The sequence below is a fragment of the Anomaloglossus baeobatrachus genome, chromosome 4 (genome assembly GCF_048569485.1).
Source record: "Anomaloglossus baeobatrachus isolate aAnoBae1 chromosome 4, aAnoBae1.hap1, whole genome shotgun sequence".
Classification (NCBI taxonomy): Eukaryota; Metazoa; Chordata; class Amphibia; order Anura; family Aromobatidae; genus Anomaloglossus; species Anomaloglossus baeobatrachus.
The window spans coordinates 283,940,478-283,954,606 of NC_134356.1; the positions used below are offsets into that span (position 1 = coordinate 283,940,478).

At 49.3% G+C, this 14,129-nt stretch overlaps 1 protein-coding gene across 1 annotated transcript in view; it reads right to left on the bottom strand.

Annotated features, from left to right (window-relative positions):
• Positions 1–14,129, bottom strand: part of ZFC3H1 (zinc finger C3H1-type containing) — a 222,243-nt gene that overhangs the window by 116,274 nt on the left and 91,840 nt on the right. Inside the window, 4 exon segments of the mRNA XM_075344892.1 lie at positions 1,235–1,336; positions 8,766–8,887; positions 8,980–9,111; positions 11,653–11,762. Coding sequence (XP_075201007.1) covers positions 1,235–1,336; positions 8,766–8,887; positions 8,980–9,111; positions 11,653–11,762 — 466 coding nt within the window.

A 14,129-nucleotide genomic window follows, 5' to 3' on the forward strand; every position in this document is an offset into this window, starting at 1 on the left:
TGTGAGACATGCTGCTGGAGTGGGGGCTTTGCAGAGAATGAACCCCAGGGAGAATATACAGAGGTCCACAACCGGAAACCGGCTGTGGCTTACCAGACCGCTGAGCGCGGTGTTGTGTGCCCTCCAGATCCCGAAGCCCGGTCCCCCAGTCGCAGCACCTCAGCAGAGATGCAGAATGCACGATGTCCCAGAGCAGAGTGAACTCTGCCTGAGAAGAGGGCGTTCCTATAAAAGAGCGGGAACTGGAGGGCTATAGAGACCTGCAGGGAAGGAGGGACGCCCCAGCAGTGGGGAGTGTCCCTCCCCTGTGTAGAACGGCCGCCGGGAGGAGCCGAACCTGTCCCTCTGCATGAGTGACATGCGAGGGCAGGAAAATGAAACTAGGCCTCCGGCGAAGCCGGGGCCTAAATTTAAGCGGTGAGGCCGACAAGCAGGCACCATCGGCGCGGTTCTCAGGCAAAAGCTAGAGAACCCGCCGGAAAAGTTAAAACAATCACATACAGCATACTCTCCCCTTACAATAAAGAACCGGGACCCCCAACATAAACGTCTCAGGTACTTAGCTGCTGAGACGCAGGCCCATGTCCCTGGGGATGAGTGCTCCGGTCCAACAGAATCCTCAAGGGGCTGTGGATGGAGACCGGACTCCTGCCAGGCATGGAGACCGTGCTGGCTCCCACTTCAAGCCAGAGCCCAGAAGGGATGGTGAAGGAGTGCGGCATGTAAGGCTGCAGCCTTGTAAATCAACCTTAACAACACCGCCGACACAGTGGGGTGAGACGAGACATGCCGGGAGTCCAGACATGGACCCGCTTTTCTTCAAACTCTTTCCAAAAGTCAAACAAATCAGATGAGAATGCATGTGTGGATGTATGCCTCCTGACACAAAGCAATAAACTGGCTAGGACTGGCTACCAAGGGGTGCATAAGCTCAGAGGGAGGAGCTACACTTTTAAGTGTAGTACTTTGTGTGTCCTCCGGAGGCAGAAGCTAAACACCCATGGTCTGGGTCTCCCAAAGGAACGATAAAGAAAAATAAATAATGATTGTTTTCCATTGATTAAGGAAAATATATAATCTCAGGGCTCAGTCTGCCAGCTCAGAAGCTATGTCTTGGCGCCCCTCCTTCTCCGAGCGGTGAACAGCCCCCTGCCACCATGATATACCTATATTCAGTGACTTATGCCTAAACAATCCCCGTCAACAACCAACCAAGAGATAGAATCTGACTTACTTTGAAGTAGGCTATCGTTGACACGACTAACAAGAAGAACAGACATCAGATCCATGGACACGTGATCCCGATTAACACCAAACAGCTTGTCAACATATTTTTCTAAAAAAAGAAATAAAAAAACATTTTTTACAAGCTAATAAAGACATAAGCCATGCTATACATGATCCAACTGAACAGTGTGTAATGGACCACCCAAATGTCCCCTCATGTTTTATGAGGGGGAAATCATGGGTCATGAACGAGTACAAATTGTATGCATTGCAGGCAGAATGATCTCCTCATATGATTAGGAACGTCTGAAAGACCTAAGCTGTTCAGATTGTCCTCTATAATACACCATGTTCTGCTGGTGTACAGATGTATGCTGCACAGAAAAATATCTTCCTGGGACAAGCGTTGTGTAATTACCAAATGGTGTGTGGGCAAACAAGACCATGTGAACTACTAAATTGATGAAGCTTCAGAGCAGCGCTCTACACTGCACTTCTGGCCTGGAAGACCATCCACTGCTGATAGACCATAACATTAAAAATCCCTCCTTTCCTGAGAACGTAGAGGATTTTTAAAGAGAGGAAAATTGTAAAGTTATTTTCACAAGCACATTGCAATTTCACCAATTAATGAACTTGAGCATAACCCTTTAATCCCTTCACGACATCAGCCATACATGGACGGCGCATATCAGAAGCAAGTGTATGAAGCGGTCTGATAGGGTTAGCCCACCCCATACTTAGCAGGTATTTGTTGTGTGTTACAGCCAAGAATTGCTGCTAACAATCGCGGAGACCTCGGTCAAACTCAAGAGTGGCATTTAACAAGCCAGCATGGGGGTGCACCATTCAAAGCACCCATCAGCACACCCTTGATGTGCTTGTGGGTCACAGATGGGCTGCTATGACAGCAGAGGCTCTACTGAAGCCCTCCGTGCTGGTCATAGCAGCACTCCTTTGAAACCTGCTTGTGGCTGGGCTTCAAAGGAGACTGATTTTCACTGTATGCAGCAATGCTGTATATAGCACAAGCTGTCAGATGAACACAGGTTATAGTCCCATAAGGGGACTATTAAGAACAGTAAAAAGGTTTATTAAAAGAAAAAAAAAAAAAGGAAGAAGGGGAGCAAAACAACTAAAATGCAAATTGGCCACATTGTGAAGAGCGTTAAGATGACCACTTTTAGTTAACTAATTTTCTTTTCTTTTGGGCTCTTCAATATATAATATATTTATAGGGGACTGTTTACATTTACACAAGACAAAACAGACGGCAGCCAGGGAAGACGCTCAACACAGTGGAATCCTAGGTGCATTGCCCCTCGGAAGAATGCAAATCAAAAAAGGTCCGTGGAGCCTCTGTTGGGAGTCTATTTTTTGATTTACATTTACACAAGACATTTTAGGACCACCTTATAAGAAAAGAAGGGAATTTTGTTTACTTACCGTAAATTCCTTTTCTTCTAGCTCCAATTGGGAGACCCAGACAATTGGGTGTATAGGCTATGCCTCCGGAGGCCGCACAAAGTATTACACTTAAAAGTGTTAAGCCCCTCCCCTTCTGCCTATACACCCCCCGTGCTCCCACGGGCTCCTCAGTTTTGGTGCAAAAGCAAGAAGAAGGAAAAAGAATTATAAACTGGTTTAAAGTAACTTCAATCCGAAGGAATATCGGAGAACTGAAACCATTCAACATGAACAACATGTGTACACAAAAAAAACAGGGGCGGGCGCTGGGTCTCCCAATTGGAGCTAGAAGAAAAGGAATTTACGGTAAGTAAACAAAATTCCCTTCTTCTTTGTCGCTCCATTGGGAGACCCAGACAATTGGGACGTCCAAAAGCAGTCCCTGGGTGGGTAAAATAATACCTCGTAAGAGAGCCGTAAAACGGCCTCTTCCTACAGGTGGGCAACCGCCGCCTGAAGGACTCGTCTACCTAGGCTGGCATCCGCCGAAGCATAGGTATGCACCTGATAGTGTTTCGTGAAAGTGTGCAGGCTCGACCAGGTAGCCGCCTGACACACCTGCTGAGCCGTAGCCTGGTGCCTCAAAGCCCAGGACGCGCCCACGGCTCTGGTAGAATGGGCTTTCAGCCCTGAGGGAACCGGAAGCCCAGCCGAACGGTAGGCTTCGAGAATTGGCTCCTTGATCCACCGAGCCAAGGTTGATTTGGAAGCCTGTGACCCTTTACGCTGGCCAGCGACAAGGACAAAGAGTGCATCCGAGCGGCGCAGGGGCGCCGTACGAGAAATGTAGAGTCTGAGTGCTCTCACCAGATCTAACAAGTGCAAATCCTTTTCACATTGGTGAACTGGATGAGGACAAAAAGAAGGTAAGGAGATATCCTGATTGAGATGAAAGGGGGATACCACCTTAGGGAGAAATTCCGGAACCGGACGCAGAACCACCTTGTCCTGGTGAAAAACCAGGAAAGGGGCTTTGCATGACAGCGCTGCTAGCTCAGACACTCTCCGAAGTGAAGTGACTGCTACTAGAAAAACCACTTTCTGCGAAAGGCGTGAGAGAGAAATATCTCTCATTGGCTCGAATGGTGGTTTCTGAAGAACCAGCAGCACCCTGTTCAGATCCCAGGGTTCTAACGGACGCTTGTAAGGAGGAACGATGTGACAAACCCCCTGCAGGAACGTGCGTACCTGTGGAAGTCTGGCTAGGTGCTTCTGGAAAAACACAGAGAGCGCTGAGACTTGTCCCTTAAGGGAGCCGAGCGACAAACCCTTTTCCAGTCCAGATTGAAGGAAGGACAGAAAAGTGGGCAAGGCAAAAGGCCAGGGAGAAAAACCCTGAGCAGAGCACCACGACAGGAAAATTTTCCACGTCCTGTGGTAGATCTTGGCGGACGTTGGTTTCCTAGCCTGTCTCATAGTGGCAATGACGTCTTGAGATAACCCTGAAGACGCTAGGATCCAGGACTCAATGGCCACACAGTCAGGTTGAGGGCCGCAGAATTCAGATGGAAAAACGGCCCTTGAGACAGCAAGTCTGGTCGGTCTGGTAGTGCCCACGGTTGGCCGACCGTGAGATGCCACAGATCCGGGTACCACGACCGCCTCGGCCAGTCTGGAGCGACGAGGATGACGCGGCGGCAGTCGGCCCTGATCTTGCGTAACACTCTGGGCAACAGTGCCAGCGGAGGAAACACATAAGGGAGCTGAAACTGCGACCAATCCTGAACTAAGGCGTCTGCCGCCAGAGCTCTGGGATCTTGAGACCGTGCCATGAACGTCGGTACCTTGTTGTTGTGCCGGGACGCCATGAGGTCGACGTCCGGCACCCCCCAGCGGCAACAGATCTCCTGAAACACGTCCGGGTGAAGGGACCATTCCCCTGCGTCCATGCCCTGGCGACTGAGAAAGTCTGCTTCCCAGTTTTCCACGCCTGGAATGTGAACTGCAGAGATGGTGGAGGCCGTGGCTTCCACCCACATCAAAATCCGCCGGACTTCCTGGAAGGCTTGCCGACTGCGTGTGCCGCCTTGGTGGTTGATGTATGCCACCGCTGTGGAATTGTCCGACTGAATTCTGATCTGCTTGCCTTCCAGCCACTGCTGGAACGCTTTCAGGGCAAGATACACTGCCCGTATTTCCAGAACATTGATCTGAAGCGAGGACTCTTGCTGGGTCCACGTACCCTGAGCCCTGTGGTGGAGAAAAACCGCTCCCCACCCTGACAGACTCGCGTCCGTCGTGACCACCTCCCAGGATGGGGGTAGGAAGGATTTCCCCTTCGATAATGAAGTGGGAAGAAGCCACCACCGAAGGGAAGCTTTGGTCGCCTGAGAGAGGGAGACGTTCCTGTCGAGGGACGTCGGCTTCCTGTCCCATTTGCGTAGGATGTCCCATTGAAGAGGACGCAGGTGAAACTGCGCGAAAGGAACTGCTTCCATTGCTGCCACCATCTTCCCCAGGAAGTGCATGAGGCGCCTCAAGGGGTGTGACTGGCCTTGAAGGAGAGATTGTACCCCTGTCTGTAGTGACCGCTGCTTGATCAGCGGAAGCTTCACTATCGCTGAGAGGGTATGAAACTCCATGCCAAGGTATGTGAGCGATTGGGCCGGTGTCAGATTTGACTTTGGAAAATTGATGATCCACCCGAAACTCTGGAGAGTCTCCAGGGTAGCGTCGAGGCTGTGTTGGCATGCCTCTTGAGAGGGTGCCTTGATCAGGAGATCGTCCAAGTAAGGGATCACCGAGTGACCCTGAGAGTGGAGGACCGCTACTACAGTAGCCATAACCTTGGTGAAAACCCGTGGGGCTGTTGCCAGGCCGAACGGCAGTGCCACGAACTGCAGGTGTTCGTTTTCTATGGCGAAGCGCAAGAAGCGCTGGTGCTCTGGAGCAATCGGTACGTGGAGATAAGCATCTTTGATATCGATCGATGCAAGGAAATCTCCTTGGGACATTGAGGCGATGACGGAGCGGAGGGATTCCATCCTGAACCGTCTGGTTTTTACGTGTTTGTTGAGCAGTTTCAGGTCCAGGACAGGACGGAAAGACCCGTCCTTCTTTGGGACCACAAACAAGTTGGAGTAAAAACCGTGGCCCTGTTGCTGAAGAGGAACAGGGACCACCACTCCTTCTGCCTTCAGAGTGCCCAGCGCCTGCAGAAGAGCCTCGGCTCGCTCGGGAGGCGGGGATGACCTGAAGAATCGAGTTGGGGGACGAGAGGTGAACTCTATCTTGTAACCGTGAGACAGAATGTCTCTCACCCAACGGTCTTTTACCCGTGGCAGCCAGGCGTCGCAAAAGCGGGAGAGCCTGCCACCGACCGAAGATGCGGAGTGAGGAGGCCGAAAGTCATGAGGAAGCCGCTTTGGTAGCGGCACCTCCGGTGGCCTTTTTAGGACGTGACTTAGACCGCCATGCGTCAGAGTTCCTTTGATCTTTCTGAGGCCTTTTGGACGAGGAGAATTGGGACCTGCCCGCGCCCCGAAAGGACCGAAACCTCGACTGCCCCTTCCTCTGTTGGGGTATGTTCGGTTTGGGCTGGGGTAAGGATGTATCCTTTCCCTTGGATTGTTTGATGATTTCATCCAAACGCTCGCCAAACAATCGGTCGCCAGAAATTGGCAAACTGGTTAAGCGCTTTTTGGAAACAGAATCTGCCTTCCATTCCCGTAGCCACAAGGCCCTGCGGAGTACCACCGAATTGGCGGCTGCAACCGCCGTACGGCTCGCAGAGTCCAGGACAGCATTAATAGCGTAAGACGCAAATGCCGACGTCTGAGTGGTTATGGACGCCACCTGTGGCGCGGACGTGCGTGTGGCTGCGTCAATTTGCGCTTGACCTGCTGAGATAGCTTGTAGCGCCCATACGGCTGCGAACGCTGGGGCAAAAGAAGCGCCGATAGCTTCATAGATGGATTTCAACCAGAGTTCCATCTGCCTGTCAGTGGCATCTTTGAGTGAAGCCCCATCTTCCACTGCAAGTATGGATCTAGCTGCCAGTCTGGAGATTGGAGGATCCACTTTGGGACACTGAGCCCAACTTTTGACCACGTCAGGGGGAAAAGGATAACGTGTATCCTTAAGGCGCTTAGAAAAACGCTTATCTGGACAAGCATGGTGATTCTGGACTGCCTCTCTGAAATCAGAGTGGTCCAGAAACATACTCGGTGTACGCTTGGGAAACCTGAAACGGAATTTCTCCTGCTGAGAAGCTGACTCCTCCACCGGAGGAGCTGAGGGAGAAATATCCAACATACGATTGATGGACGCAATAAGGTCGTTCACTATGGCGTCCCCGTCCGGAGTATCAAGATTGAGAGCGGCCTCAGGATCAGAATCCTGATCAGCTGTCTCCGCATCATCAACCAGAGATTCCCCCCTCTGAGACCCTGCACAAAATGATGATGTCGAGGGAAAATCTAAGCGAGCTCGCTTAGTCGGTCTGGGGCTGGGGTCTGTGTCAGAACCCTCAGCCTGGGATCCATGAGATACCCCGGGAGGACATTGTTGGTCCAGCTGAGGTGGGCCAGGGAACAAAGATTCAACAGAGTCCCTGTGCTGAGATACCGGCCTGGACTGCAAGGCTTCTAGTATCTTAGCCATAGTCTCAGAGAGTTTTGCAAACTCCGTCCCTGTCACCTGAACAGTGTTAGCAGGTGGCTCCCCCTGGGCCCCTCTTAGCAAAGGCTCCGGCTGAGTAAGTGCCACAGGGGCCAAACAGTGCACACAATGAGGGTCAGTGGAACCTGCCGGTAGCGGGGTCGTACATGCGGCGCAGGCAACATAATAAGCCTGTGTTTTGGCACCCCTGCCTTTCGTGGGCGCCATGCTATTATCTTCCCTGAGTAACACAATAGGGTATATAGCCAGAAATCAACTGTGCACCATACAGTGTAAAACATATATACCATAAACATATAATGTTACACTACTGCACAATGGGGCTAGCACCACAGGTGCTGCTTACCACCCGCCTAAAGCGGTTGTGAGGCCACCAGAGTCCCTGCCTGGGTCTCCCAGACTTTGTCCCCCTCTGCAGCGTCCGAGGAGCTGACAGGAATGGCTGCCGGCGTCCTGAGGAGAGGAGGGAGCCGTGGGCGTGACCCAGAAAGAGCGGGAACTGGTGCCCGCACTGTGCACAGTGAGAGGGGTGGAGTATGCAAAGCATGCTCCAGCCCTCAGTGCTGCTCGTTCTGTGCAGCGTCCCGCCCTTCCCCTGCCTGTCAGGGCTGTGGGCGGGAGGAAAGGAAACTAGGCCGCAAAAAGCCGGGGACTCTAGTAATAAACGCGGCCGCCGTAAAAGCGCGGCCGGCGTGAAAGTCCCCGGCACACTACAAGTCCCAGCCGCGCCGCAGTGTTTCCATGGCCGCGGCGGTCAGTGCGGCAGTCCCTATACATAAACACACTCAGCAACGCTGAGTGTGTAATGGCACATATTAACCCGGTCAGCGCCGTGGTCCCCGGTGCACTAGCACACCCAGCAAAGCTGGAGTGTTGCTGTGCGCTGTCCCCACAGGGATACAGAGTACCTCCAAGTAGCAGGGCCATGTCCCTGAACGATACCCGGCTCCTATCCAGCAGGCTCCACAGGAGTTGTGGATGAAGCACGGTCTCAGTGCCTGGAGACCGATAGGATCCCACTTCACCCAGAGCCCTGAGGGGGATGGGGAAGGAAAACAGCATGTGGGCTCCAGCCTCCGTACCCGCAATGGATACCTCAACCTTACAACACCACCGACAAGAGTGGGGTGAGAAGGGAGCATGCTGGGGGCTCTATATGGGCCCACTTTTCTTCCATCCGACATGGTCAGCAGCTGCTGCTGACCAATCTGTGGAGCTGTGCGTGCGTGTCTGACCTCCTTCGCACAAAGCAAAAAACTGAGGAGCCCGTGGGAGCACGGGGGGTGTATAGGCAGAAGGGGAGGGGCTTAACACTTTTAAGTGTAATACTTTGTGCGGCCTCCGGAGGCATAGCCTATACACCCAATTGTCTGGGTCTCCCAATGGAGCGACAAAGAAAAATAGATGTAGGAAATAATATGCTAAAGAATAATAGCTGAAAACAAGTATACCTGCTGCGACCATAATGTCATCATCTGTGCTTTCCTCAGAACAACCGATGAGGTCCAAATTGTAAGACAAAATATCTTGGAAGAGTTGCTTCCTACTCAGCGTACAGTCCCGCATATGCTGCCTAGAAGCCGAACACACAAGGGGATTAGTGGTTTACTGCACCAATGTACCGTTACAACCTAAAGTCACAGGCCGTCAGTGACAGTTACTTACCACTGGCAGTCATCATCATTACATGTGCCAGTGAGATCAAAGCGACAAAAGAAAGTTTTGGGCTCAATCATGTTACTATGAGAAACCGAGCTCAGCAGCAATTTCTCCTTTGTCCGGAAATATGGACTAAACCTGGAAAGTATAAAACAAAATAATAAAAAGCAATGACATTACGGGACAGTGAAACGAACAAATGTCAGATAACAAAACCTAATATTATCCACATTCATCCATACACACGAGTAGCAATATATAACGTAAGACATACAAGTTAGGGTACAGGAATGTTTGGGCTCCACCACTACACTACCGCGTGCTGCTTTATGATTTATCTAGCTATAAGTCATGTGCAACATCAAAGACGAATTATCATCACAAAAATCAATAAAAGACCAGTATAACAATGCACTATTACCTGGGTGCAAACACTAGTTTCACAAAAGTCAAACTCTATACAACGGAGATATTTTAAACAAAACTAGAAGATAAAATCCCAAACTTGACAACATGATGATCAAAGTATAGTGAAGCGGGGCCACCTTGTGCTTAGGTGTGGTATAACAACCTTTGCAGCTGTATGGGAATGTAAGGGCCTCAGGAGTAGGGTGCCAAATCTGCAAATTGAGACATATAAGCCATGCAATGCTTCTCTTGGAAATTTCATATGCAAGTAGCTTCTTCACAGAGGAAGGGGACTGGAACTCTAGTGCCACCAATTGAAGTGGCAAACCTAAAGGTCAATATTGACCCTTTAGTGAGCCTTGCTATATGACTTAAGAATACTTCCCACATAGCGAAATCGCTGCTGAGTCACGTTTTTTGTGACGTACCAGTGACATCATCAGCGATCTCTCTGTGTGTGACACTAACCAGCGACCTGGCCCCTGCTGTGAGATCGCTGATTGTTACACACTGTTCTGGTTTATTTTCTGGCTGTTGGGCTCCCGCAGGTCAGCATACATCACTGTGTTTGACTCTGTGTGACAGTGTCCCAATGACGGGGGAGATAGCTATACAGGTCGCTACTGCAACCTCTATTGTTACTGCGTCGTTGGCAATGTTTGACATCTCACCAGTGACCTCCCAGCGATCCTAACAGATCGTATCGTGGTCGGAATCGCTGGTACGTCGTTTAGTGTGATGGTACCCTTAGGATAACAAACCAACAAGACACTATTTGCAGACACTTATTTTGGGGGGGGGTTGCCACTCATCAGTGCAAAGCAGGTCTTATTTGTATGAATACTTCAGACAGAAGGGTCCAACTCATTATTACATTTTTATGTTGGTCAAACTTGGGGTTTTTTCATTAGCGTCTTGTTTGTAAAGAGGCTATTAGTACAAAATGACCATTCAAACCAAACACAGGTGCTCTGTGCAACTTTGATGTGGTCACAGTTCAAGGCATCTTCCCACCTATTTGTTTTCTTTTTATCTACACTCCCACCTCTACTCTAACTTACAGCTCTGTACACCAAGGGTGTACCAAGAGCCTGTACTTGGTTTGAACAGTCATTCTGTGCTGACAGAGTCTCTTTAAAGTCTATTTTATGTGTTCATGTGTTTGGGTTATTTTTTTGGTTTTTTTTAATGTTCGCCACTGTGTAGTGTTTGGGGCTTCCAGCTGATTCATCAAGTGAGACTTTGTAAAAAAGTTTCAAAATGTTTGGGCAAATGTACTCCTGTCACTTCTTGGAGTGATTGTAGGGTATGTGCGCACGTTGCGTTCTGGCGTGACAAATAAAATGCAGTGTTTTGTCACTGCATGTGCGTTTCAAAACGCATGCAAACACTGCGTTTTGGATACATTTTGAATGCAGAATGGATGCGTTCTGGATGCTTGCTCTCCCAAAGACAGAGGGAAACGCATCCAAAACGCACAAAAGAAGTGACATGTTTCTTTTTAGAACGCATCAATTTTGTCAAACATTTGGCATCCAAACCGCTGCGTTTTAAAATGCAACGTGCGGATGGAATTTGCTTAATTGTCATAGACTTTGCTGGGGACGCAGAAAGCACGTGTTTATGCTGCATAAACACATGAACAAACGCAACGTGAACAGACCCTAATGCACGCCTGAAATTTTTGCTAAATTTTACTAGATTGTATATGAACAGGCAGCTTTTTGCACTGCAACGATCAAATCCAAAAATAAAGAGCTATTGTGATCTTGCAGAAAATTCATGACAAGATGGTCAACGAATACTAGAAGACAAAATAAAAATTAAAAAAAAAAAAGACTAAACTGGGAAAAAAGGAGTGTGGGTAGTGGGAGAATAAAGAATTGGGCCCAAGATTCTAAAGTGTCCATACACACTATGCCAAAACAACTGGGTTAAAGGGAACAAATGACGGCAGAGCTGTATGGCCACTTTTACTATGGTACATAAATAACTTCCCATATAAAGAGAAAAAAAAATCCCTACATACAACAACCACTCTAGCTTGTGTAACATTTCCATAAGTTGTTCTTTATGTCATCTGACACACAATTTAGTTGATAAGGAAGGGGTTAAAGCTGCATCTTGGTGTGACATCCATCGTTCTGGCATAATGGACACACGATCCTGCTCAGTTGCAGCCTCCCCTCCAGAGGTCACAGATTGTAGACCTTGCTGCTGCACTGGAGACCTGAGAATGGATTCTCCTGTCTAAAATCTATCTTTTCTTACCTATAGGATTTGAAAGCCAGAAGTGGACTATGATATGCACCAAAACTAATCGGTTTTCCCTCAGTCTGTTTTGTTTGAATAGTTAATAAATCTACATCCACAGTGATTTCCTGCAAAATAAAAAAATATATATATTAAAACCAAGGTAACAAATTAACTTAAGGAAAATAATGGGAAAAATAACGTGGTCTGAATGGGTTATTTTACATGGGGGTTTCAGAGAAGGATGCATTAGTGGATATTAGAGGGAGAGGTGCACTTTATGGGGTAAAACTGCTACCTGCCCACCTCAATTTCTGCTCATTTTACTACATACATGGAAACAATCATTGTAGAATGCAATACACAGATCACTAGATTATCCCAATTGATTAGTGATCTGCATACAGTACATTCGGAGGATCTTCCGTAGGTCTGTACGGATATTATAGGACAATTTTCCCCAATTCCAGCCCTAAAGAGCCCCAACAGATCATGTTTTCAGGATTTCCTTAGTATTGCACAGGTGAAGGAATTATCATCTGGGTAATACTAAGGAAATAGTGAAAGCATGATGTGCTGGGGGCTCTTGAGGACTGGACGGGAACACTCCTCTAGACCAATGTCCAAGGAGACTGTGACAAATGAGGGGATGAAAGGGAAAGACATGGTTGTTCTGCTCAAAAAAAAAACAAACGGATTTTTGTGTACTCACTGTAAAATCGTTTTCTCTTAGCCATCATTGGAGGACACAGGACCATGGGTGTTATGCTGCGTATCCATAGGAGGACACTAAGTAGATGCAAAAGCACAGCTCCTCCTCTGCAGTATACACCCTCTGGCCGGGCCAGGCAACCTCCGTTTTAGTACACAAGCAGTAGGGGGGAAAAAAAAAAAAAGCCAGTAAAAAACTTACCTCAACAGAGGAACATGAGAAAAAAAAAGAGTCATAACCAAATAAGGTCCTGAGAGAACCAAGGCCCAACAGGGCAACAGGGTGGGTGCTGTGTCCCCCAATGATTGCTAAGAGAAAACGATTTTCCGGTGAGTACACAAAAATCCGTTTTTCTCTGATGCCTCATTGGGGGACAAAGGACCATGGGACGTCCTAAAGCAGTCCATGGGTGGGAAACATAAAAGAAGACAACACAACCCAAGGACTAGGAACCAGTCCCAGACAGCCTGGAGTGCCTACTGAGAGAGGTGCTCTACTGCCGTTTGCAGAATTTTCCTACCCAGATTTGCCTCAGCTGAAACCTGGGTATGGGCTCTGTAATGCTTTGAAAACGTATGTAGGCTAGACCAGGTCGCAGCCTTACACACCTGTTCCACTTAAGCCTGATGCCGAATGGCCCACGAAGCGCCAACTGCTCGCGTGGAAAGAGACCGCAGCCCACTAGGAATGGGCTTGAGTTGCAAGCGGTAGACTTCCTGGATCGCAGAGCGAATCCAGCGAGCCAGAGTCACCTTTGAAGCTGCCTGTCCCTTCTTAGGCCGCTCAGGAATGACGAACAAAGAGTCCGTTTTCCTAAAGGGGGCTGTCCTGGATATGTAATATCTGAGAGCTCTGACGAGGTCTAACGAATGCAGAGACCTTTCCACCCTATGAACTGGGTGTGGACAAAAGGAAGGCAGAACAATGTCCTCGTTCAAATGAAACAGGGTAGGAACCTTTTGGACGAAAATCCGGAAGGGGGCACAGAACCACCTTGTCCTGGTGAAAGATCAGGAAAGGCTCGCGGCAAGAGAGTGCTGCTAGCTCCGAAACCCATCTGATGGACGTAATTGCCACCAGGAATGTTACCTTCTAGGACAGAAGAGCAAGGGAGGATTCCTTGAGGGGTTCAAAGGGAAACCTCTGGAGACCGTCCAAAACGAGGTTGAGGGCCCATGGGTCCAGCAGCCGTTTGTACGGGGGAACTAGATGGGAAACGCCCTGGAGGAAGGTCTTGACTTGCGGTTTTTGAGCCAGGTGGCATTGGTAGAAGATTGAGAGCGCTGAGACCTGCCCTTTAAGGGAACTGAGAGCCAACCCAGCTTGCAAGCCAGACTGTAGAAAGTCGAGAATTCTGGGGATGGCCAGAGGCATAGGCTGGACGTTAGTTTCCCTGCACCATGAAAGGAAGATTTTCCACGTACGGTGGTAAATGCGGGATGAAGCAGGCTTTCGGGCGCTGATCATGGTGGAAATAACCGCAGGGGAGAATCCCGCTCTTGTTAATACCCAGGTCTCAATGGCCATGCCATCAGCTTCAGGGCTCTGGAGTTCTGATGGGAAATGGGCTTTTGGGTCAGCAAGTCTGGGATGTCTGGAAGGCGCCACGGTGCGTCTGTGAGCATTTGTACTAATTCGGCGTACCAGGCGCGCCTGGGCTAGTCCGGTGCTATCAGTATCACCGGGACTCCCTCTGCAGGGGTAGAGGTGGAAATATGTAAGGCAGGCGGAAGTGGTGCCAGGAGCAGACTAGAGCATCCGTGCCGATGGACTGCGGGTTGCG